General features: G+C 36.8%; 2 protein-coding genes and 2 pseudogenes across 2 annotated transcripts in view; 1 reads left to right on the top strand and 3 right to left on the bottom strand.

The window, feature by feature from the left end:
* The window catches only part of DEFB125 (defensin beta 125), an 88,349-nt gene that overhangs the window by 777 nt on the left and 64,418 nt on the right, over positions 1-23,154 (top strand). The window lies entirely within an intron of this gene.
* LOC118610528 lies at positions 6,022-6,140 on the bottom strand (annotated as a pseudogene).
* On the bottom strand, positions 12,138-12,256 carry LOC118610593 (annotated as a pseudogene).
* LOC107512893 (beta-defensin 127) lies at positions 17,659-18,206 on the bottom strand. The gene has a single exon (XM_036229549.1). It carries the CDS (start codon positions 18,204-18,206, stop codon positions 17,859-17,861), a length of 348 nt encoding a protein of 115 aa, XP_036085442.1. The 3' UTR covers positions 17,659-17,858.

Genomic DNA, 23,154 nt, shown 5'->3' with positions numbered 1-23,154 from the left:
AGCTTTTAAGAATGAGAGATGATTTTTTTATGTTTCTGTACACTTGCACCAACAGTCTGGACCACATTGATCTGTTTATGAGAGAAACATACAGCAGGTGTATGAAGTTGTTAAATGATCAGGATTGAGGTCTTGCAGTGGGAGATGTAGATCCAGGTGGGAAGGCTGTACATATATGATAGTGATCTCTACAAGTGAGATTCTCGCAATGTCTTTCTGCATTGTAGTTAATGTGAACCCAAATCCCTGTGTTACTGTACATCATAACAGTCCTTGTTAGTCTAGATCAGGAGAGGCTCTTATATTAGGTAGTAGAGTGGCATAATGCATTTCGCAAGAACATAATATTTTACAATAATCTACCACTACATCGGGGAGCACATGAATGTCCTAGAGCACCCTCTAAGGGAGTCACAGGATTTTTTTCAGGTCTACTTTGTTTCTTGAAGGATGAATTCTAGTCTTCTCTTTATTGTAGATCTTATTTTCCCAAGTGCTATGGGCAGTGTGTTTGGCCTTCACTTTCCTAGTTGTATACTTCTAGATTAGTTCAGTTTAATTTTTATATAAAATTATATAGTGTTTTGTCATTTAAAAAAACACAATGGATTATATGTAAAACTATGTCAAAAATGAATCACTCTGGTTGTTGGAATACACGATTAGTGGTAGGAAGGCCAGGAAAGAGAGATCTGCAAGAACAAGCAGGAGGTAATGAAGAATGAACCAGAGAGGATAAAGTGGAAGTGGAGAGTGGGGCATGTGTGTGAAGAGTCTGGGAGTGGCCAGGAGAGAGAAAGCTGAGGATGAAACTTTTAGGTATCTGGTCCAGTCACTAGGGTATGTGGTAGGGGATACAATCCCCCTCCCAATGATCATTTCCAATGCTCTTGTTCCTTTTGGGAAGAGCTGTCTTCCATCTGATATCATTTCCCTTTAGCCCTTTGACACTTATTGTAGCATAGGTCTGTTGGTGATGATTGATAAAATAATCTCAGAATATATTTATTTTATTTTTAATTCTTGAATATCTTTACTGGATATAGAATTCAGAGTTGACTATTATTTTTTTCTTTTAGCACTTAAATTATATTTTTCCACTCTTCTCTGGTTGTTAAATTTACTGAAGAGAAGTTAGCTATTAATCATATTGTTATTCCCTGTAGAAATATATCATTTTTTTTCTTGTTGTTTTCAAGATTTTCTCTTATCTGTGAGTTACAACATCTTGACTATAATGTGTTTCAGTGTGGGCTTCTTGGTGTTTATTCTACTTGGTGTTTGATTAGCGATTATATATGCAAATTTTTATTTTTTATTAAATTTAAGAAAATTTTAGCCGTTATATCTTAATTTTTTGTTTCTGCCTCATTCTTTTTCTATCCTACTTCTATCATTTCAATTATATATGTGCTTCACTTTTTGGTATCTAACAGGTTCATGAGTTCATTCATTTTTAAAAAATATCTTTGTTTTTCACTTTGGATAATTTCTATTGATCTATTTTCAAATTCACATCTTTTTCCCTCTCATATTTTTGCAGATTCATCCAGGGAAATATTTTCATTTCAAAAATTAAATTTTTAATTCTATAAATCCATTTGGTTCTTTCCTGATTGTTTCTATTTTTTCTTTGTTGAAACTTCCCATTTCTTGGCTGAAAATTTTCATTAAAAACACATTCTGTTTTGCTTCATTATGGTTAGTTATAATAATTGCTTCAAACTCTTTGTCTATTAGTTCTAATGTCTGGTTTTCTCATGGCTGGTTTCAGTTGATTTTATTTTCCCTTGATAATGTGTTTCATTTAAAAAATTCTTCACATGCTGTGCAATTTTGGATTGTATTCTGCACATCATGGGTGTAAATTATGGAAAGACTGCATTCTGTTCTATTTCTCTAGTATTTTTCCTTTATTTTACCAGTAATTTTCCCGGCTGTACTTGAACTGCAAACTCTGTTTCTTGTGCAGCAGCTTTAGTCTCATGTCTTCTCCTTCTTGTTCTCCTTCCCTTCTTGCTCCCCTTTCTCCTTCTCTCTCTCTAATGTCCATCAAGAGATGAATAGAGACAGACCACCACCATTACTAGCAGCAACAATAAACAGTACTTAGTGCACTAAAATTTTTCTGAGAGGCATCTTTAGTGTTTATTTTCTAAAGGACTTACATTATTGTACAATCACATTAGCTTTGTCCTTTATTTTGTTTTCATTTATTAATTTCCCCCAACCAGTTCTCAAAAAGTATTTTTGTTGTTAATTTTTAGTTGCTTTGTTTATTTGACACCAGATATGTATTTCTTATCTTCAAGTAAAATGTCTATAATAAAGACATATGTATAATATAGCTTGTGGTCCATACATGGTGCTCAATAAATATTCTATTATCTATAACACTTTTAGGGCTATGATGGATAAGAGTTCATTAAAAGAAAAACATTCTTAAGTGGTAGGTCAATATTTCAAAAAGGGTTTGGCTCTTCGGAATATTTTCTCCCCTTCTTTTTAGAACTCATGTTATTATCTTTTGCTGAAATATTTTAAGTTAAATTACAAACACCATGATATTCATTCCTACATATCTCAGTAAACATTTTTGAAAAATAAGAGTATTTGCCAACATAGCCAACATAATATAATCACATTCAGCAAAATTCATAACATTTCTTTGACAGCATTTACAGCTCATTCCATTTGCAAATATCTCCAATTGTTCCCCCATTTTTTTTTACACCGCTGGTTTATTCAAATTAAGATTCCCCCCGGGACCAGTCAATTTAGACCTTTCTTATAACATAGCATTTGCTCGACGTGGGTGTGCTATGGGCATGTTTGAGACAACTTACCTCTCCATTGAAGTGATTTTTTATTTCAGAAAATATAATCGTGTACACAAATTTGTTGACAGTTGCCTGGACAGGGTAAAAAAATATATAATAGTCTCTAGATCTTTTGAATTTTTTAAAGTTTTCCCCAACATTAGAGAGCTCTTTTGTTAATATTTTTAAAGTCTCTAGATGTCCATGGACACCCGGCAGCACAACTACAGGATCGTGATATTCATCACTTCCAGGGAGCTATCTTGACGTTTTGGAATGTCTGGACAGCTAGGAAGAGAATTTGCTTTGACTACTAGGTGGTACTTGAAATCCAGAATACCTGAATTTGACACTTGAATGAAAAGCAATGAAAACTGGGGCTGGCTGTTGAAGCGGTTTAGATGGAAGAAAGAGGAAAGAAGCATGATCACAATGGATTTTGCAAGGATTGCAGAAATATTGAATGAAGTATTTCAACTGTGAAAAACATTTCTAATATCTCCTATTGCCTATTGGTTTGACAGGAAGGGGATGGATTAAGAACACGATTTTGGCTAACCTGAAAGGTCATCTGTACTTTTTGAGGTATATCAATATTATTGCTCCCAAAATTTTATAATTATCTTACAATTATTTAACAATTATTGTTTTATACCTAAAGTAAGCATCAGTGACTCTAGATGAGATAGGTATTATGTTGTGCTTTACCTACATACATAATTTTCTATTAATACATAGATGAATTTTCAAAATAACATTTTGATGCCAAAATTATTTTAGTAGAAAAAATTCCTTCATTTTTCTGAACATTTGAAGGTATATGTAGAGTCCTTCTGTGAACACATGTTTTCCTCATTTGGTAGCTGGGTGTAAGTTGGCCTAGAGATATCTCTGATCTCTCTGGGATGTCCTATCAAAAGATAAAATGTGTCTCTGGTTTTGATTTTAAAACCTTGGAAAATTCTCAGAGAAAAGTGGCTCAGTCTCCACTTTTATGTTTCCTATTGCTTTGTTGAAGTTCTCACTGAGATCACTAAGCATCCGTAAAACTAGTGTTTTGAACTCTGTATCTGGTAGATTGCATGTCTCCATTTTATTTTGTTCTTTTTCTGGAGTTTACTTCTGTTCTTCAATTTGGGACATGTTTCTTTGTCTCCTTATTTTGGCTGCTTCCCTGTGTTTGTTTATATGAATTAGGTAGATCTGCTATGTCTCCTGCTCTTGGTAAAGTGACCTTATGTTGTAAGTGTCCTGTGGGGCCCAGTGGCTCAGTCTCCTTGGTCGCCTGAGCCGGGTGCTCCAGGTATGTCCTTTGTGTGGATTGTGTGTGCCCTCCTGCTGTAGTTGAGTCTTGATTGCTGTTGGCATGTCAGTGGAAGAGATTGACCTTTCAGGTTGATTTGTTGTGAGGACTGGCTGTGACTACAGTGGAGTAGCTATTGGATAGGAACTGACCCTATGGATCGTGTTAGTAGGGCTCTGGTGCCTGCCAAGTCTGTCCTTTGGGTGTCATTTGTGGAGGTGGTTGGGTGGTAGTATGGTGTGGTCTGGAGCTGTCCACTGGATATACTAGTTCTGAGGCCTCTTGGGAGGAGCTCTGGTGTAGGCTGAGGTCAGTCACTGCCTGTGCCCTCTCCAGGGCCACTTAGTATGAGTTACACAGTGATCTGTAGATGGTTACCACTTGTGCTGGGCTTGGGGCTGCTTAGCAAAAAGTATGGGATATGCTGAGGCCAGATGCTGCTTGTTTGGGGTTTGTGAACCTTTGAGAGATTTTAGGAAAGTCTACAGTATGAGCTAAGACAGGCTTTTTGTATGAAAGAGTCACTGGAAGAGGCTTGGGTGGGCGCACAATCTGGGTGGGTCGGGGTCTTAGGAAATCACCAGGGTGGGGAGAACATTGTTAGCTAGGTTGATGAAGAATTAGATATGACACCCACCTGTGTGTGCAGGCCAGGTGAGGAGAGGGCTCAACAAAGGAGGAATGGCATTTTCCAGCACTTCTGTCTGGGAGAAAGCTGCTTCTCTAGCTCTCGCCCTGAAGCCAGATAATTCAGTTTCTCCTCATATGATTCTTTTGGCACCTTTTGAGCTGCTGCTCCAGCACTCCAGCACTGGAGCTTAGAGTGAGTGAATCTGTCAGTGACTGAGTCTGTGTGTCAGTTTTTTTAAGTGGAGTGCTTGGGACTCCAGCCCCAGTACTTAGCCACCATCTCCGCTGTTTTTCACAGCACTTCTCTTCCCAGAACTGGAACCCTGAGCTGGGGAGCCTGATGTGGGGCTGGGACCTTTCACTCTTTTGAGAGACTTCTGATTTTTAACTAGATATCCCTCCTAATTTTTAACTGCCACACATGGATGTGCAACTAGCCTATTCTTCATCTCTGTCTCTTCTACTAGTCTCGACATGGCTTCTTCAGTATATCCCTAGTTATCGAACTTCTGTGCAACAAGACTTCAGGCAATTCTTAATGATGGTTGCTCTGTAGTTTAGTTGTAATTATGATGTGATTGTGGGAGGAGGCGAGAGCACAGAGTTTATATACTCTGCCATCTTGATAGCAAGACCTTTACTTATAGGTTTATGCTACCCTGTGTTGATCCTAGCTCATTCTTTACTAGTTGTGTGACATTGGGCACATTACCATTTTCTAAATTGTGGTTTTCCAATTTTAAAAAGAGTGGTATTAATTTCTATTTCATAGTGTGTTTAGGTAATATAGAGGACTTAAATAATATAAATATGTAAAATGAATTTGTCATCTAATAGGTACATATTAACATGTCACAGAGCTGAGACCAATGGCCTAATGCAAATCTAATGGGGCCATCAGTCAATTCTCATCCCTCTCTTGACATATCAGCAGCATTTGATACACTCTCTTCTTGATAAACTTAATTCACTCTGGTTACTGAGAAACACAATAAGTCATACATAATACTTATTCCTAACCCTAACCCTATGTTATGATATGAGTTTAACCATTAACATATATTTATAAAGCCTTCACAAATTCCATTTTCTTCCAGGTAGTATCACGGAAAGATATTTGGATGGGCCCTAGTTACTATAAATTCAAAGTTCTAGTGTCCAGAAATTGTGAAATGAGGTAAATTGTATTCTTCAGGATATGCTTAAATTAACTTTATTACTGTCTTGAGGTATTTTATTTTATTTTTTTGTTTTATTATTATTTTTAAATGCCTACAGTACCTGGTATTCTTAGGTGGTCTCCCATCCATGTACTAACCAGGCCCGATTCTGCTTGGCTTCCGAGATCAGATGAGATTGAACACGTTCAGGGTGGCATAGCCATAGACTTGAGGCATTTTATCTAGCAATAATTTGTTCAGTACTTTGCAATAATTCATCTGAAAACTTTGTACTAAGGATATACCATGAGTTTTGTGTGTTAAGAACTCCAAATTGAACAAAACCAGTGGCCTACTCATAGATTATTGCAAATAAACAAATAATTGGAACATAACATGATGTGACCACCAAGAAAAATATGTACAAGATACCGTGGTGGCACAAAAAAGGGACTTTGAAGCTCTATTTAGTTGAGTCAGGGAATCTTTCACAGATGTGGAGAAAATTGAACTTGGTTTTAAAGGAAAATTAGGAGATTAACAGGGCCAATTAGATGGATAGGATAGGTGAGCATAATATAATTTGTTAAGAGAGATTTAAATGTGCAAAGAAACAGGTTATGGAAGTAACAGGTTGGTAGGGACACCCACACTAATTTGGCAGAAACATTAAGTGGCTCCATAAAATGCTGTGGGAGAGGGCAGCAGGGACCAGTTCATGAGTCAAATACTGTTTTAAAGAGATGTAATTTTCTGAAAGACTTCGGCTGTAGAACTGAGTTGTACTGAATGAGAAACTCTGAAATAATATTAATTTATCTAGCCAAACCTAAAAGTAATCTTACTCCTAGATGATTTTCTGGAAGTTTTATACATTAAAAAATATTATTGGATGGTTTATATGTCTACCTAGATTAGTTAATAATTTAATTAATTTTTCAAACTGGGTTACTTTTTTGAGTGAAAGATGGCACTAGCTGGATGGGACATTGGAACAATAAGAATGAACTAGAATGTCCCACTCAGACCAGACGTATGACCAACAAACTTGACCCTCATGGACTGATGGCCAAGTTGGAGAAATTATTTTTCCTCTGGAAGCTCACATCCTGAGGAAGGAGGAGTGGGCGTGATATGATGGAACATTCTGTGATTATGAACATATTTGGGAATGTAGGTGGAGGTAGACTTAGATTTTCTGTTTATTCATGTGGATTAAAACGAGAGCTCGGAATGCCGATAGCATCCAAAACTCTGGCTCATCTCGAAAGATTCTGTGTGACACAGATTACGGGACAAAGAAATCCTGCTGCCTATTTTCTTGAGAAGTCTGTAAACATGAAGCTGTTTCTGGTTCTCATTATTCTGCTGTTTGAGGTACCAACAGGTAACTTGTCCAAATGTACCATGAACTCCTAGGAGATGTTACTGTCCATAGGGATGGGGTCAGGGCATTCAAGATTGTTGATATCTTACCAATACCATAGAAAGTATCCTGGGTGCCTGACTTGAGTCTGTGTCTTAGAAGAGAGCATCTAGGGAGGTAAAAATAGATCAGGGCCATACTCTCGGAAGTCCTCTCTAAAGGTAAAATGAGCCCATTATCTAAAATTATCTTTATAATGTACAACAAAATTTTCACCCAGGAACCTGGCCATCTCTTTTTCCATTCATTCATGTTTGGTCTATACTACAGCAGTAAGGAGAACAGGACAAGCTTTGGAGTCACATAGATGTGAAGTCAAAATATATCTTCATCAGAGACTAGTTGTCTGAATCTCAGTTTTCTCATCTGTTAAGTGAGTATAATGGCTAAATTTTATAATAATTGTATTTCATGTGAGGATTACATGAGTTTACAAATGTGAAGCACCAAGTTCATGGTAGGAGCTCTGTCAGTGAGAGCTCCCTTCTCCCTTGCCACTGTAGGAAAGCATATGGTCTTTTTGGGGCTCTAAAAATACCTTTCCAACCTTCAAAGATGCTCCCTGGTTCTGGAATTTATTATAGGGAGTACCTTGTGTTCGTTCTCCATCTTAATTCCATGGGCTTGTATACAGGGCAAATAGGAAACAGGAGATTTAGGACCTCAATGCAATACTTTGTATAGATGACAATTTGGATCTCTAGGGAAAAAGGTATACATGGAATTGAGTTTGATCTCTGGGCAACACATTATTCTGAGATCAAAAAGAGGATGGAGAGAGGAGTGAGGGGCGGGGGAGAGAGTGCAAGCGAGCAAGTGAGGCGGGGAGCAGGTTATGGAAAAATTATAAAGGTTGAATAAGGGAAGAAGTTCTCAACAGCATTTACTGCTGAGACCCATGAAGTTTTGGTAGAGGGAGATTGCTGCTGCCCGTGTCAGTGTGAAACCCAATTGCACAGTTAACTTAAAAAGTCCTGTCTGTGATACTCTTAAAAGTTAATTTGGTTTTTAATAGTGCCACGGTGACAAGTTGATACTCTCTGAGGACACTGGACTGAGTAGGACTGAGGAAGTGCTGACTTTGAAGCATGGAAGATAAAGTCAGATCTGCCAGGATCCTAGGGGTTGGATATAGCTTCATTCAAGAACCATAAATGGTGTTCTTTCTTCACTTTTGTCATATAAGTTCTAATGTTCTCAGATATAGTTGTGCATTGGCTAGGAGCTGGAGTTTTGAGTGTCTTTAATTTAGTATGTTTTTCAAGGGGGAGGCCCTGAGTTTTCCTGTATCAGCATAAAGTTTACCCTGGGACCACAGGAGACCATAAGCGTGTGGAGAATCACTCACTTTTTCCAGTCTGCTTCAGGAACTAATCTGGGTTCACTGTTGTTTCTTGTGCACAGATGCCGTGCGACCCAAAAAGTGCTTTAACAATATAGCAGGCTACTGCAGGAAGAAATGTGAAATGGGGGAAATATCTGAAATGTCATGTCTAAATGGGAAATTATGTTGTGTTAATGAAGGCAGAAACAAAAAACAGGAGGAAGCCAAAGATGTACTTCAGGCTCCATTGCTGACCGATCAGAAGCTGGACTATATCATTTTACCCACCATCACAGTTCTCACAATCCAACCGTAAATCAAGTGCTTGCTCCACTGGTCTCTACTCTTCCTAAATCAAAAGTGCCACCTAATACAACAGGCTGGGGCAAGAGATTTATCTACTTCCTTCTGTGAACTTAATTCTCTACGTAATAAAGTCCTGTGCTTCTCTGAATTTATTTATTAATGTATTCACTCGCTTTTTTGAACACTTCAAACATAAATGAATAGTTAATCGTGTTCTGGGCATTATACTAGTAAGATGGGTGATACAGGGATGAAGTGAACATGTTGGTGGGAGTAGAAATTAGTCCCTCCAATTTTATAGCATTTCAGGTATTACTCCTATTTTTAATGAAGTTTCTTATATCTAAGCAGATCTGAATGTCCCAACTTTGTGTGTCTAGGGACAAGTACAGAAGGTTATTCTAACAAGCAAGTTTTCTTTAGAGAAAAGCAAGATATTTGAACCTTTTAATACCGTTTATTGGGGCAGGTCTAATGGACAATAATGACAGCTGGTATTAATTTCAATACATCATTTGAAGCTCATTTAATAGGCATGCTTCATTTCCTTTTTTAGTAGCATTTTGAACAACCAGTTGACACTTTTTTTAGATGAATATTACTCTTAGGATCTTTGAAGTCATTATATATTCTGTTTGTTTCAATAGTACACAATTTATAAACTTTCTTTTATAAGATGAATAAGGTCAGAGGATCTAGGGTAAAATATGGTGACTATAGTTAAAACACTGTATTATATAATTGAAATTTGCTAGGAGAGTAGTACTTAAATGATCTCACTGCCCCTCACTCCCACCCCACCAATAAAAAAGAGAGAGAAAGATAAATATATGAGGTGATGATTGTTAATTAACTAGATGAAGGAGTCATGTACATCAAACCACCACAATATACACTTTAAATAACTTATAATTTTGTAAAGCTGAAATAAAAAAATAGTATGAAATTTAAAGCATTGTAAATAAGGAGGCCATGTTTAAGAAGGTTCTTATGAGGTAAATACAGTTTTAGTAGGTCATGATGGTTGGATGGAAATGCTCTCCAGATGAACAGAACATATCATTTTGTGGTGACATTCATTGATATTGATTGGTTCAAGTACAGGTCATAAATAATTTTAGTAGAGCTGATATTTTTATTCATCTGGGATAAAAAAATAAATGAGCCTATTCCTCTATGAGCAGCTCACCATTTTGTTTCACTGGGAGAACAGGGAGACAAATATTTAGCTGGGTAAGTTAATGTTTTAAGTGTGCCTTCTGAGAATTTTGGAGAAGTGTATGGGAAACAAGGTTATAGAATTTTTGAAATTTTTGTTGATGATATGAGCACCTTAGAAGCTAGTGGATAACTATTTCAATCTAATTCTCAGAGTTTTTTTTTTTTAAAGGCTCATATAGGAAGCCCTTTCTTTATTGCGACACTTCACAAGCTCCTGTCTTTTTCAGTCTTCCATCACTGTGGATCATAAAGGGCATTTTTAGGGAGGATCTATTTTGTCACTATGATGTAAAGATGGGTCTTGCCCATTGTCTTTATTCTACATGGGTCCTCTATTCTACATGAATCCGCAGATAAATTAGATACAAGAATCCATTTGGCTTAGTATCAGAGCAACCAGTGAAGCATTTCCTGTGTTGGGAAGAGAGGGTTATAATGAACTGAACAGAAAATGAAGCCTTGAATTCTACTTTGCGTAGATCTAATTTTTGCTTTGACTTTTCCTCTACTATCCTTCTTATATTCCTTCATACTTATAGGAGAAGTAGGTGTGGTCAGTAATTGTTGGATGCATGTTTATTTGTCCACTTTATTTTCATGTGCAAAATTAAATTGAAATCCTATATTTTTATTATACACAATTTTGGTATAGGCAATATTATTGGTACCTTATTATTCTTGGATCTGTTTTTAGAGCGTTCTCCAAAATCTTATTTATAGGACATTTTTCAATTGCCAGAATGTTCCAGTCAGTTTTCTACTACATAGCAGCAATTAGGGCCACCCATCTCTCTAGGGGTCTTAGACAATGCTCATAAAAGATGCAGGAGATATTAATTATTTCCCATTCATACTCATCCCTTCTTAGAAAATTTGCTCATAGATCATCTCAGGGAATCCATTTCTATGGGCTCTGGCAAGAGAGTGGAGGACAAGATAACCCTGCTATCTTGGCTATGAGTAATTTGACCAGGGTGGGTAACAGATGTGTATATAGAGGCTGAACCTACTTTTATGTATATTCAAGTTGGGTCCCGGTACACTACTGAATTAGAAAAGATGGAGAGAGGGGGACAGGAAAGGAGGAGAGAGAGAGAGAGAAATTGAGATCGATTTCCAATTCCTTTTGATTCTATTGGTTCTAGTCCCTAAGGCCTCGTGTGATTGTTATCATTTCTTATAATAGGTCCTCCTTTTCTGAAATGAGTTTTAGTGGGCTTATGTTTCCTATGACCTCATATCTAAGACCTGATAAATTGTGTATTAGAGGTACAAATAGAGGATTTTCTCTTTAGTAATAATTAGGAAGACTAGGATTATGACAGTGACAACAATTAAGATCCACTTCAACAATTGGTTTTAGAGACAACCAAGTATTTAAGACAAGCTATGATCAGCTGAGGCCTGGCTAGCTCAGTTGGCAGAGCATGAGACTTTTAAGACAAGTCATGATCAAAACAACTTCATGATGATATTTTATGTTCATACGTTCTAATTTAGCCTCAATTAATCAGTGGTTCTTGAGAATATATAGATATTCATTACCAGTGTGGTACTTTTCAAGCTTTCAAAAAATAGCCAATTAATACTATTAGAAAATATAGATAAACTAGTAGAAAATAATCATAAATAATATTTCAGGTATTACCATTAAATAGCCCCTATTCAAATAGTGCATGTCAGATAAATATCAAAAACCCAGATGCCATTAAATGATATTTCCTGAGTCTGAGAATCAGGTTGGTTACCTAGGACTTAGACACATCTGAAATCTCTACCTTATGTCAAAACAGAAGTATGCAAATGACAGAATAACAATCTTTTAGGATTTTTTTTATTATTATTTTTTTATTTTTTGAGGGGAGGCAACCCTTGGTTGACTTCACAGATTGCAAGGACTTTGTCAGCTTACAATCCCTTATTTTTTATTATTATTTTAATTTTTTTATGCTTATAGCACCTGGTCTTCCTAGGTGGTCTCTCATCCAAGTACTAACCAGGCCTGATCCTGCTTAGCTTCCACGGTCAGACGGGATCGGGCTTGTTCAAGGTGGCATGGCCATAGACTCTTTTAGGATTTCTTGTTGTGTTTCAACCTGGTAAGATTTGGAAGGCAATTAAACATAACTTCTACAAATTAAAATGAATTATGGTTCTTAGATAAAGTAAAATGTAGTTAACCAGTTTGAAGTAGTAAAATAAAAATTTAGCAACGTACAGTATATTTTAGTTAAGAACAGTGACATGGTAAGCATTACCATGCTGGGGAGTAAAAAAGCTTATTTCAAGTAACACATCTGATGACTTGCACAAACACACTGCACACCCCCCAGAGTTTGCATGGAGTCTACCTTTATTTTAAAAAATTAAGAGTACAGTGAACAACTGAACATTACCAAAACTAAAAACTTTGGTGCTTCAAAGGACACCATACAGTGATAACCCACAGAATGGTGGAAAATTTTGGCAAATCATATATCTGATAGAGACTTTTTCTACAATACATAAAGAACAATTGAAACTCAATAATAAAATAACAACCCAATTTAAAAAGGAAGAAAAGATGACTCTCGTCTTCTTTAAGTGTGTTAGGCCAGCCAGTGGCGAAGGGAAACTGAGCTGTTGTTATCACTAGTAGTGATCTTGTGATGTAGCTTGGTGGGATCAGGACCTTAAAGATAGCCAGAATTTATCATCACATTGAGTGTTATTTTGGTAATTTCAATTTGCCCCAGAAAATAATTTTAAAGAAAAAGATCAAATTGGATGAAGGCTGGGTAACTTTGAAGATAATGATGAAATTTAGCAGGTTAAATCTTTGATGTAATAGTAGAAGCATTGAGCATATCAAAGGCAGAACTCATGGAAATAAGCGAAGCTAAAACTAGAATCAGATTTCCAAGCAAACCCTTCTCTGAAGTGACTGATGAGTGTAAAAATAATGTAAAAAACACCTATTTTAAAAGCTTCCCAACTGATGCAACCCTTGTTGGCATAAAAGAGTGGTTAGAAGATAAAGGTCAAGTACTGAATATTCAGATGAGAAGAACACTGCACAAAGCATTTAAGGGATCAACATTTGCTATGTTTCATAGCATTGAATCTGCTAAGAAGTTTGTTGAGATCCCTGGCCAGAAGAACAAAGATAGGGACCTTGCTTTTCAAGTAAGATTCCTTGGTGGTGGGGGGGAATAATCTAAATTAAGTGGAAGCTAAATTTCCAGCTGAATAAGAGCAAAACAAAACAAAACAAAAGTAGGCAGAAAGTGCTGAAATAAAATCTGTCTTCTACAAGGTCCCATACAGAATCACGTTTATAATATTGCTTGACCAGCATCTATTCGTTAACATGGTTGGCTTGTTCTGATCTGCAAGTTCAGATGTGTTGTGAGGAGATACTGCACTACAACGAATAGTGCTTGCTTTTTAGAAAAAAGGAGACAATTATATTAGGTAATAGTTCAGGGGAAAAAAACTGTATTTCCCTGGGCATTGTCTCTGTTTCAGAGAGCCACCTCACCCTTGATCAAACCATATTTTCAGGCATAGTGAAGACACAGTCTCCTTTCCTTCTGAAATTGGGCTAGTTGAGGGGAAAGAGTGAATTGGAGCATGAAGTGATAACAAGTCAGGGGATTCTGGGAAGAGCGAGTAGATGACCTAGAATTACTATATCGAAGGAGGTAGAATCAGCACCATTTATAGTCACTTAAATAAAGGAAGATTTATTTATAATTCTAGCAGAATTATTGTATACTTCAAATGTAGGATCCTGCTGCCTTCTTGGCATATTGGCAGGATCTCACTGAGCATTCACTTATTAACTCTATGTATCATAACTGTTAAAACTATATCATTGTTTCAATTCATGGCTTCCACAATTCATTCAAGATATTTAAATCAGCAGTTGGAGTTGTGATAATGAGGTAAGACAAAAATATACACATATTCCCTTTCAGGGAATATGTATACTACATATATACTATCCTTCAGTGAATGACATCATAATCACCCAGTTTCTCATGTCACTGTGGGCTGAAACCTGGGAGTTATCCTCATTCCCACCACATCCAGTGAATAATCAACTATTATAAATTAGAGCAGCCAAATAGATCTTGAATCTACCTACTCTGTTTCCTCTTCACTACTTCGACTGTGATCCAAACCACCCCACCTCTCACCTGGCCCATTGTAATAACCTTTGATCTCTCCATATCTACTTCCAGTTTTAATATGCACTCAATACAGAGTGATTAAAAAGTACAGACCTGACCACATCATTCTTTGCTTAAAATATTTGATGGCTACCACCTATTCCTCTTCAGTTAAAGATCGAAATCTTTAGCACAGTCTCTTACCCCTAATAAGTCTAACTGGTCTCTGCTTATCTCTCCAACCATCCTTTCTCCTGTCCTCTATTCGTGAACCCTGTTTCTTCAACCATGCCATATTCCTCCCACCTCAGGGCCTTAGCATGAGCTGTTTTCTATGCATTAAATTCTCTTTCTATGTCCTTTCCCCACAAACTTCTTTTTAAAATAACAACCTCTACTCATTATTCAGTTTTATCTCAACTTTCATTTACTTGGTCAGTCCAAATGTGTGTTAATTGCTCCTTTAGCTAGTAGGGAGCAAGAGCTTGGGTAGTCAGTTACTAGTAGACTTTATGAAGCAAAGAAAACATTAAGAGCAGTTGACACCACACCGTTGGAAGGTATGACGAGTGGGCCCTCGCAAAACACAGGCAGTTTATTAAAATTTCTCATAACTGGTTTTATGAATTATTATACGATTTCTTTCCAACTGAACCAAATTAAATTCCCCTTTTTTGCTGAGTAGTGTTTCCTAATGACTTCTATCCTGGTCAGATTCAACACATTTTTGTCCACTTTTTCTCTTTTTCAAAGTTCCAATCTTATACCAGTTCAAAGGTCTTATCTTCCCACTTCCCTTGTGCAGGTTAGAACTGCGACTCTGGTGTATTGAAATGGAGGAAAGGACGTCTCTGATTCTAAGATGCCTTTCCCTCTAAGACTGCCTCACATGATTGGTTGTTTTTAACTCATCCTTGTGCACAAGATCATACACATTCAGGAGAACTTGCACATATTTACTGACACACACATACCTACCTGAGCCCCCTGCCCTGACTGCAACCCAAGAGTCTTCTGAGATCGCCTTTGTCATTACTCATTGTTTTCTGAGGCTTGATTCCTAACATTCACTCCAGACTCAGAACCTAATGTGATTGCCTTACCTGGGTGGTGGGAGTGAATGCGAAGTGTGTACACTGCCCACAAGACATGCATCCCAGCATCCAGGTTGTGTTTGGGTGTAGCTAGTACTGTTGTCTGCCAGGCTCTGGAAAGCTCCTTGTCAGAAGAGCCAAGAAGGCATGTTCATGCAGCAGCTGCATGGCTTCAGTGAGTAACATATGCTCTAATTACTGCATTGGCACACTGGGTATTGGTGTGCTAGTGGGGGCTGTACTGGCTAGATGGAGCCGATTGTGAGCATTACTTCCCAACTCCACATTCAGTGACTTTACATTGTAGCTTGAGATCAGCTGTGTGGGAGAACTTATACCAGGAACATAGCAAATCCTTTAAATCAGGAAATAGGTTCCCCTCTCCACCCTGAGAGCTGGTTTATCATGGCTGTTCAGACTGTAATCATATCCTAATATATATATATATATATATATATATATATATATATATATATATATATATATATATATTTTTTTTTTTTTTAACTTGATGCAAGGTGACTTTTTTTCTGGTTTGCTTTATTGACCTGTAGGGAAACTGGTGGACAGACTGGTTAGCCTTTGAGTAGGTAATAAGGACATAAATTGTCTGTAGCAATTTTAAGAACACTAATAAAACGAGCTAAGAGTCTGCTTTTTTATTATTGCCATGTGTTGGAAATTCTAAACCATGTCTGATAAAATACACCTCCCCCAAAAACTTTTGTTTATTTAAGTTCTAAACAATTGCTGTAGTAACTGTTGAGTTTTGATAATATATATTATATATATTTTTTGATAGAGTTTATTTTTTTAGAGTAGTTTTAGGTTCACAACAAAATTGAGTGGGAGGTACAGAGATTTCCCATACACCCCCTTCCCCACACATACACAGCCTCCCCCACTATCAACATCTGGCATTTATAAACCTATACCAACACATTAGCACTCAATGTCCACAGTTTACATTAGGGTTCACTCTTGGTGTTGCACATTTTATGGGCTTTGACAAAAATATAATGACACATATCTACATGTTGGTATCTACAGTATAGAATAGTTTCACAGCCCTAAAAATCCTCCATGTTTTACCTGTTCTTTCCTCTTTGATCTTTTTATTGTCCCCCTAGTTTTGTCTTTTCCAGAATGTCCTATAGTTGGAATCACACAGAATGTAGCCTTTTCAGGTTGGCTTCTTTCACGTAGTAACATGCATTTAAGATTCCTTCATGTCTTTTCATGACTCAACATTTCATTTCTTTTTAGTGTTGAATAATATTTCATTTTTGGAGGTACCACAGTTTATTTATTCATTCACTTACTGAAGGACATCTCGGTTTCTTCCAAGTTTTAGCAATAATAGATAAAAATTATAAACACCTGGGTGCAAATTTTTGTGTAGACAGTTTTCAGCTCATCCAGGTAGATACCAACGACTGCAGTTGCTGAATTGTATGCTAAGGGTGTGCTTACTTTTATGAGAAACTGCCAAACTGTCTTCCATACTGGTTCTACAACTTTGCATCTTCCCCAGTAATAAATGAGAATTTTGCTCCACAGCCTTGCCAGCATTTGGTGGTGTCAGTATTTTGGATTTTGACCCTTCTAGTACTGCAATTCAGACCAATTCCTAGGTCCTTTACATTTTCTCCAAACCCCAAAGGGCCTCAATCACCAAAAGAATGCATTACTGGTGGTAACACGTAAAACACAACAATAACAAAGAAGCTACTCTGTCTTGGAGTTACATATTTATGTCTGCCTCCACCTTATATAGTGACTCCATGATAGTGGAATCCTATTCATCTCTTTCTTCCTAACTCACTACTTTTACATAGGAACTAAAAAAATTAGACTTCCTCATAGTTCAACTTTGGATGTGTTATTCTTAAGCCAAAAAAAGTGTATGTATATTCTTCTAAAATATCCAGTCTTTTCTAATTTCCTTCCATTTGTTGATTTCATTCTGTTCACTCAAATCACCTTCTCTGCTAACAGTCACCTGTTGAAATCCGACACATTTCACAAGGCACCACTTTAAACTCACTCATGCATTTCCCCTGAATACTCGGCTTCACCTTTCCCTCCCCTGAATTATATGTATACTTTCCTGAGTTTCTTGTTCCAGTCTTCCAATTATAGATTTTTTTTTTTTTTATTGCATTGGTTATAACTACTTTTCAAGGGGAGGATCTAAGTTGTTCTTAGATCACTTGTTATATCGAATGCTCAATCTCTGGTTAAAGAACAAATCAGTCAGAAAACTGGCAATGAGCTTTATTAGAATCTGCTTTAGGGTCTTCTAGGGATTAAGGAATCAGAAGAGAAAAGATGTGGATCTCTTCGCTTTAGTGTTTTGAAACATTAAGAAATAAATGAATGAAAAATTATACTTAATTTATGTAGAATTTGTCTTGGGGGTTAATCACTTTCTATATTTGTATCATAGTCTTGAGGCAAAGTCAATGCATATGTCATTGGCTTTGGACGAGGTGGCTTTGTAATTTTTTTACGTGCTTCCAGTTCCACGATATTGAGGCAACAATATCTCCCATTTGCACATAGTACTTGACGTATTTCACTTATTTTGCATATTTTCCTGCAGTGTCCTTGTATATATTCACCCCAGCATTTCTTAAGTTGTTCAGTTACTGTGCACACAAAGAACAATAAGCCAAAGTCAGTGTTTGAGACCAAAAGGGAACTTTGAACATGGGGTGGATAGAAAATTTTTGTAGGGATTAGATGTATAGGAGATCCACGAGGCATATACTCAAAATATACCACAAAGGATGCCCCAAGAAGATAAACTTCAGTGTCTGTCTAACTCATTGCTCATATTTAGTTCCTCCAAGAAACATCTAGTGGACTCCACTAAGAGCATCAGATCTCGTTTGGGAAAATAAAGGAGCTGAATTCTTTAGGCTGTGACACTATGCTCCATCTGGGAACCTCAGCAAATCTACCTCCATTTGAATGTTCCCAGGATACTACTTTTTTACTATTGCCCCACCTCTGATACCCAGAGAATAATAATTTCTTTACTATGTATGTATGTCTGAGTCAAACTATGGTCTTGGGTTCAGGCTCACTAACATGGCCAAGAATAACTTCCTTATTGTCTAGTCATATATACTCTCCCTCAATAATCTTCCTCTCCTATTAATTCTTAGCATTGTACATTTTCCCAATGCATATCTTCCTTTGGCTTTACGTCATCACAATAATCTTGATTTTATACCTTTACAACTCCTCATTTTTCCTCCACCTCCATAGGCAAGAATGCCTCTAATATTCAGCCTTAGACCTTTGCTCACCTTGATATATATTCTTTCCTTTAGTGATCTGAAATATTTTCAATGACCTAAAAGTTAGGATGTTCAAATTTTGGCTCTGGGGATTGCACAATCTCCTGGAATAGACCCTAGAGGATGATGACTGAAAACAAAGAGGCCGTCTCCAACCCCAGGTTCTAGAGCTCCTTTGATTCTTAAGAGTTTAGGGGGCCAGGGAAAGACCATTACTATTCCTATAATAAGAGACAAATGTAAGAGATCTGGTTTTGAAAGAGAAAGGAAAACTAATTTTTAAGTTTTTAATATGTGTCAAGCTAGATGTTTCACAAATATATAATTTAACAAAGCCCCACTGAGCCAGATGTCATTATCTCCACAAGTGACAAAACGGGCTCAGAGATTCTTCACCATTTATTGAAAATTGACAAACTAGTAGTAAACACTGAAGCCACGTGTCTCAAACCTGACTCCAAAGTCTGTGTTTCTTCCACTATTTACACAGTGTAGTAAAATAGACTAATACATATATGGAATATGGTTGCAGGCCAGAGTAAAACCTGTACCCACAGAAATAAGGGCATCCCTAGATATTGAGCTCATTTCTTTCTATAATGCAACCTTCCCAGAGGAAATTAAGATCTCTTTTCAGCTCCAAGTACTCTTTTTTAAGACTAGTACCATGGTAGAAGAAGAGGGAATTTCTGATGATGTTTGGTAGACTTCAGCTATCTCTAGTGGATCTATCTTCTTTTACTGTGACTTATGAAATTATCTCAGGTTCTTAAAAATATTGCATCCCGTTGTTGATTTGCGTGAGCCCCTGGAAAGCTCTGGATTACCTGTGGATTTCTGGAATAGCAGAATTGCAATGATCAGGATGAGCCTCATGGCCAGGCTTCCCAAAGGAGGTGGCAGCCAAAGCTCTTGGTCCAGTGAATTGCACACCATGTCACCTTCCTCAGAGACTTGAATTCTTATGCACTGAACCAGAACACATGGTACGATATGAAGTGTGCCCCCACACTTCTGAACTGTGGACTTTGCATCATGTGGGCAGGCACAGGAAATTTGAGGTCACCCATTTTACCCCCACATGGGATTCAGAGACACGGCATGTTCCATTTCATCATACCTGATGCCATTCTGTGGGCCGTGGACTGCTGGTAAGAAGAATCCGTGCTTTCTCTACTTTGGCTGCCTGCCCAGCTAGACCAAGGCAGACATGTACTCACTTCTATGAATGAATGAGGCAATATAAATAATGAAACCCATTCCATTTACTGCATTCAGCTAAGTCTAGGATCTCTGGGTGACTGTCATTTCAGTTAATCCAAATGGTAACCATTTTCACATTCATATCCTGGATTAATTATTCAAAGACAAGCAATGTAAAATGACGAAGAATAATAGGATGACTAAAATAAAAATTTTATTTAGAAACAGCAAAAAATGAAGAAAATACAGAGATAACATAGCATAAAGCATTGTCCTGATGGACTATAATAGCAAGATTCTCCTCTGCCCACCGACCAGTGTAGAGAACTCTTTAGTTAATTTATATTCTTTCTGTTTTCTTTTCTGTGAAGATTTCCCTTGGTCATTGATCTCAGAGGCCATATCTTGGAGGAGGTCAAAGGAGGGGGCAAATTCTCCTGGGGACTCTGCTACTTTAGCAACGCATTTCTTGTTAGTGCAGGTTTAGGAGACTATGTGAATAATTTTGTTACACAAACTTTGACTTCTATGGCATTATAACTCTTTTGAAAGACAGACTTTCTTTTGACTGGCTTTCAGTCATTTTCATGTCTAAGACGAACCTAGAAATCTTTTTGAATCATAACAATTTATCTTGTATTCCAATTGGGGTACTGTAATTGATAAAATAAACTTGAGGGATTATACCACCTGTATAGCCCTTAGTTTAACAACCTTTCAGTCAGGCCCTGACTGTATGCGGTTCAATACAATAGCCTCAGGACTGTGTAGATGAACTAATTGGGATTGACCACCATGAATTTATAGTAGTATCAATGTATGCTTTTGTGTAATTCCACTGGCAACACTTGCCTATCTAAATATAGAAATGTACAACAAATAGTTGGGTTACTACAGGGTTGTAGTGTGCCCAAGGAGTTAAATGTCTAAAGGAAGAGAAACGAAGGAGTCCTAGTTATTGGCTGAAGTTTTATTGAAGTAAATCATGGACTCTATTTTTCATAGGGAGAGAAATATAAACAGGGCAGTTCTGATAAATTGATCTTTGAGTTTTGAAGATGGAGAGAACATTCTGTACTTAACCTGTACTATCTTCTTCATCAACTACTTGATTAGAAAACTCACATTCCTTTGTCGCACAGATAACAAGCATTAAGGCTGCATCTTAGAAAAAATGGTGTCTCTCTACTCCCACTTCAGTAATGTGTGTGCTTGTATGTGTGTGTGCATGTCTATATGTGTGTCTTTTCTGTCCCCTGTTGCCAGAGTCAATGAACCTAGATTTCCTAGATTGATCCCATTAAGAGTCTTCTTTTTCCCCAAATCCTCTTGGGGCTTGACCAGTAGGTGTTCCTACGAGCAAGATGGCATGAATAAAGAACGCAATGTTTCTTAGTGATGAAGAAATTACCAATCCGTACATACTGTTAAATCTAAGGATCTCAAAGTTCACTAGGACATTGAAAAGTACAAAATGTTTTATATGCTACTTATAAAAGAGCATAAGTATAATAAATTTCTGGGTAATTTATCCAACAAGCTCCATTGAGTTGAAGAGTTAGGAGAACAAATTACAGTTGATCATTGAACAATGTGAAGTTTAGGGGTGCTGGCCCTTGCAAAGTTGAAAATCTATATATAACTAGGCATTTGATTATTTAAATGAGTCAGCCAACGAAGTTGTGTTTGTTTGAAAGATTTTTGTTTTATATTTCTTTTAATGTCAATTAAAAACAATATTTAAAAATAGATTTATTATGTAACATGTGATTTATTAACAAGAATCAAGAAATACAAAAATCAAAAGAAGAAAAGAAATAATCAGCAACATGACTACTATCTAAATAAAACATCTGGAAAAAGGTTGTATAACATTCTAAAATTTTTCTTTAATAGAATGAAAATAGCTTTATTGTTTAACCCAGATATCAGCTTATGGGATTTTCCTGGTTAACAGAAAAGATGCAGTAAAATTGTCTCACACTTCCACTTCATGGCTTTTGAAAGTCTAGGGTCCTTCAAATCTCTGCTAGTTCCAGAGATGTTTACATTCTTAAGCATATACTGGTCTTCTGAATTCTCTGTCTTCACAGAGAGCAGAATAGAAAGAATACAATAGGATGATTTTTCAAACCTGGGCAAGGTGTTCTTATGGATAAGGGCTAATTTTGAAGGAAGCAGGAGTGCTGCTCCTTTCATCAGATAGATGAGTTTTCTCTTAGTTTAGGTAAGTATCACACTTATGCCTAAGCAAAAGGTTCCCCCACCCTAGGTCGTATGCTCTGGAGAGTTCCTATTCTTGCCCTCATCTGGCTACATCTCTTCCTGCAGTGCAAAATGTCACTGAAGCCAAAGGGATATGTTAATCTAGACACTGCTTTCACTGCTTTATCCTTCTAGATTGTGCTCTGGGTAACGTGGACCCAGAATACATACTCTAAATGTCTGTGGCATCCTTCCCAAGTTTGTATGTGTTTACATATATCTTCCCAAGGCCCCTCACAGTTTGGGCAGTAAAAAGAATCAAGTTGCATGATAGAATCTGGAGCCCTGAGTTCCATTCTGTTTGGGATCCCATGTTCTGGGATAAAACTCCAAAGAGTCTAGAAATATAAAATTTAAATTTGGCTTCGCAGATGTATTTGTCTAAGTAAGAGGATACAATCTATTTTATTTAGTAATTTGTGTAATTTATAATTTTTAAGTACTTATGGTATGTGGGCCTCCATTTGCATTTTTCCCTAGGCTTCATCAATGTAAGGGTGTTCTTGAATGAAGATTTTCCTCTTTGATTTACACAACTACTTTTTTTTTTTTTTTTTTTTTAAGGTATAGCATATAAGCAAACAGTTTTTCCAGGTAGTTTCCTTAAGAAATGAGGCAATAAAGTTTCAGGATATAGAATCAGTATAGAGAAATCAGTTACATTTCTAAATGTAACTAACAACAAAACATCTGAAAAATAAAGAAAACTATCCCATTCACAGTAGCATCAAAAACAATAAAATTAAATTTAACCAGGGAAGTAAAAGATGTTTGCAGTAAAATCTCTTGGACCCTGATGAAAATAACTGAAGAAGACACAAACAAATGGAAAGATATGCCAGTGGTCATAAATTGGAAGAATTAATATTGTTAAAATGTGCATACCACCCAAAGCCATCTAGAGATTCAATGCAATCTCTATCAAAATTCTAATGACATTT

The sequence above is a fragment of the Rousettus aegyptiacus genome, unplaced genomic scaffold (genome assembly GCF_014176215.1).
Source record: "Rousettus aegyptiacus isolate mRouAeg1 unplaced genomic scaffold, mRouAeg1.p scaffold_m13_p_12, whole genome shotgun sequence".
In the NCBI taxonomy this organism is placed as follows: Eukaryota; Metazoa; Chordata; class Mammalia; order Chiroptera; family Pteropodidae; genus Rousettus; species Rousettus aegyptiacus.
This window is presented reverse-complemented; position numbering and strand designations above follow the sequence as displayed.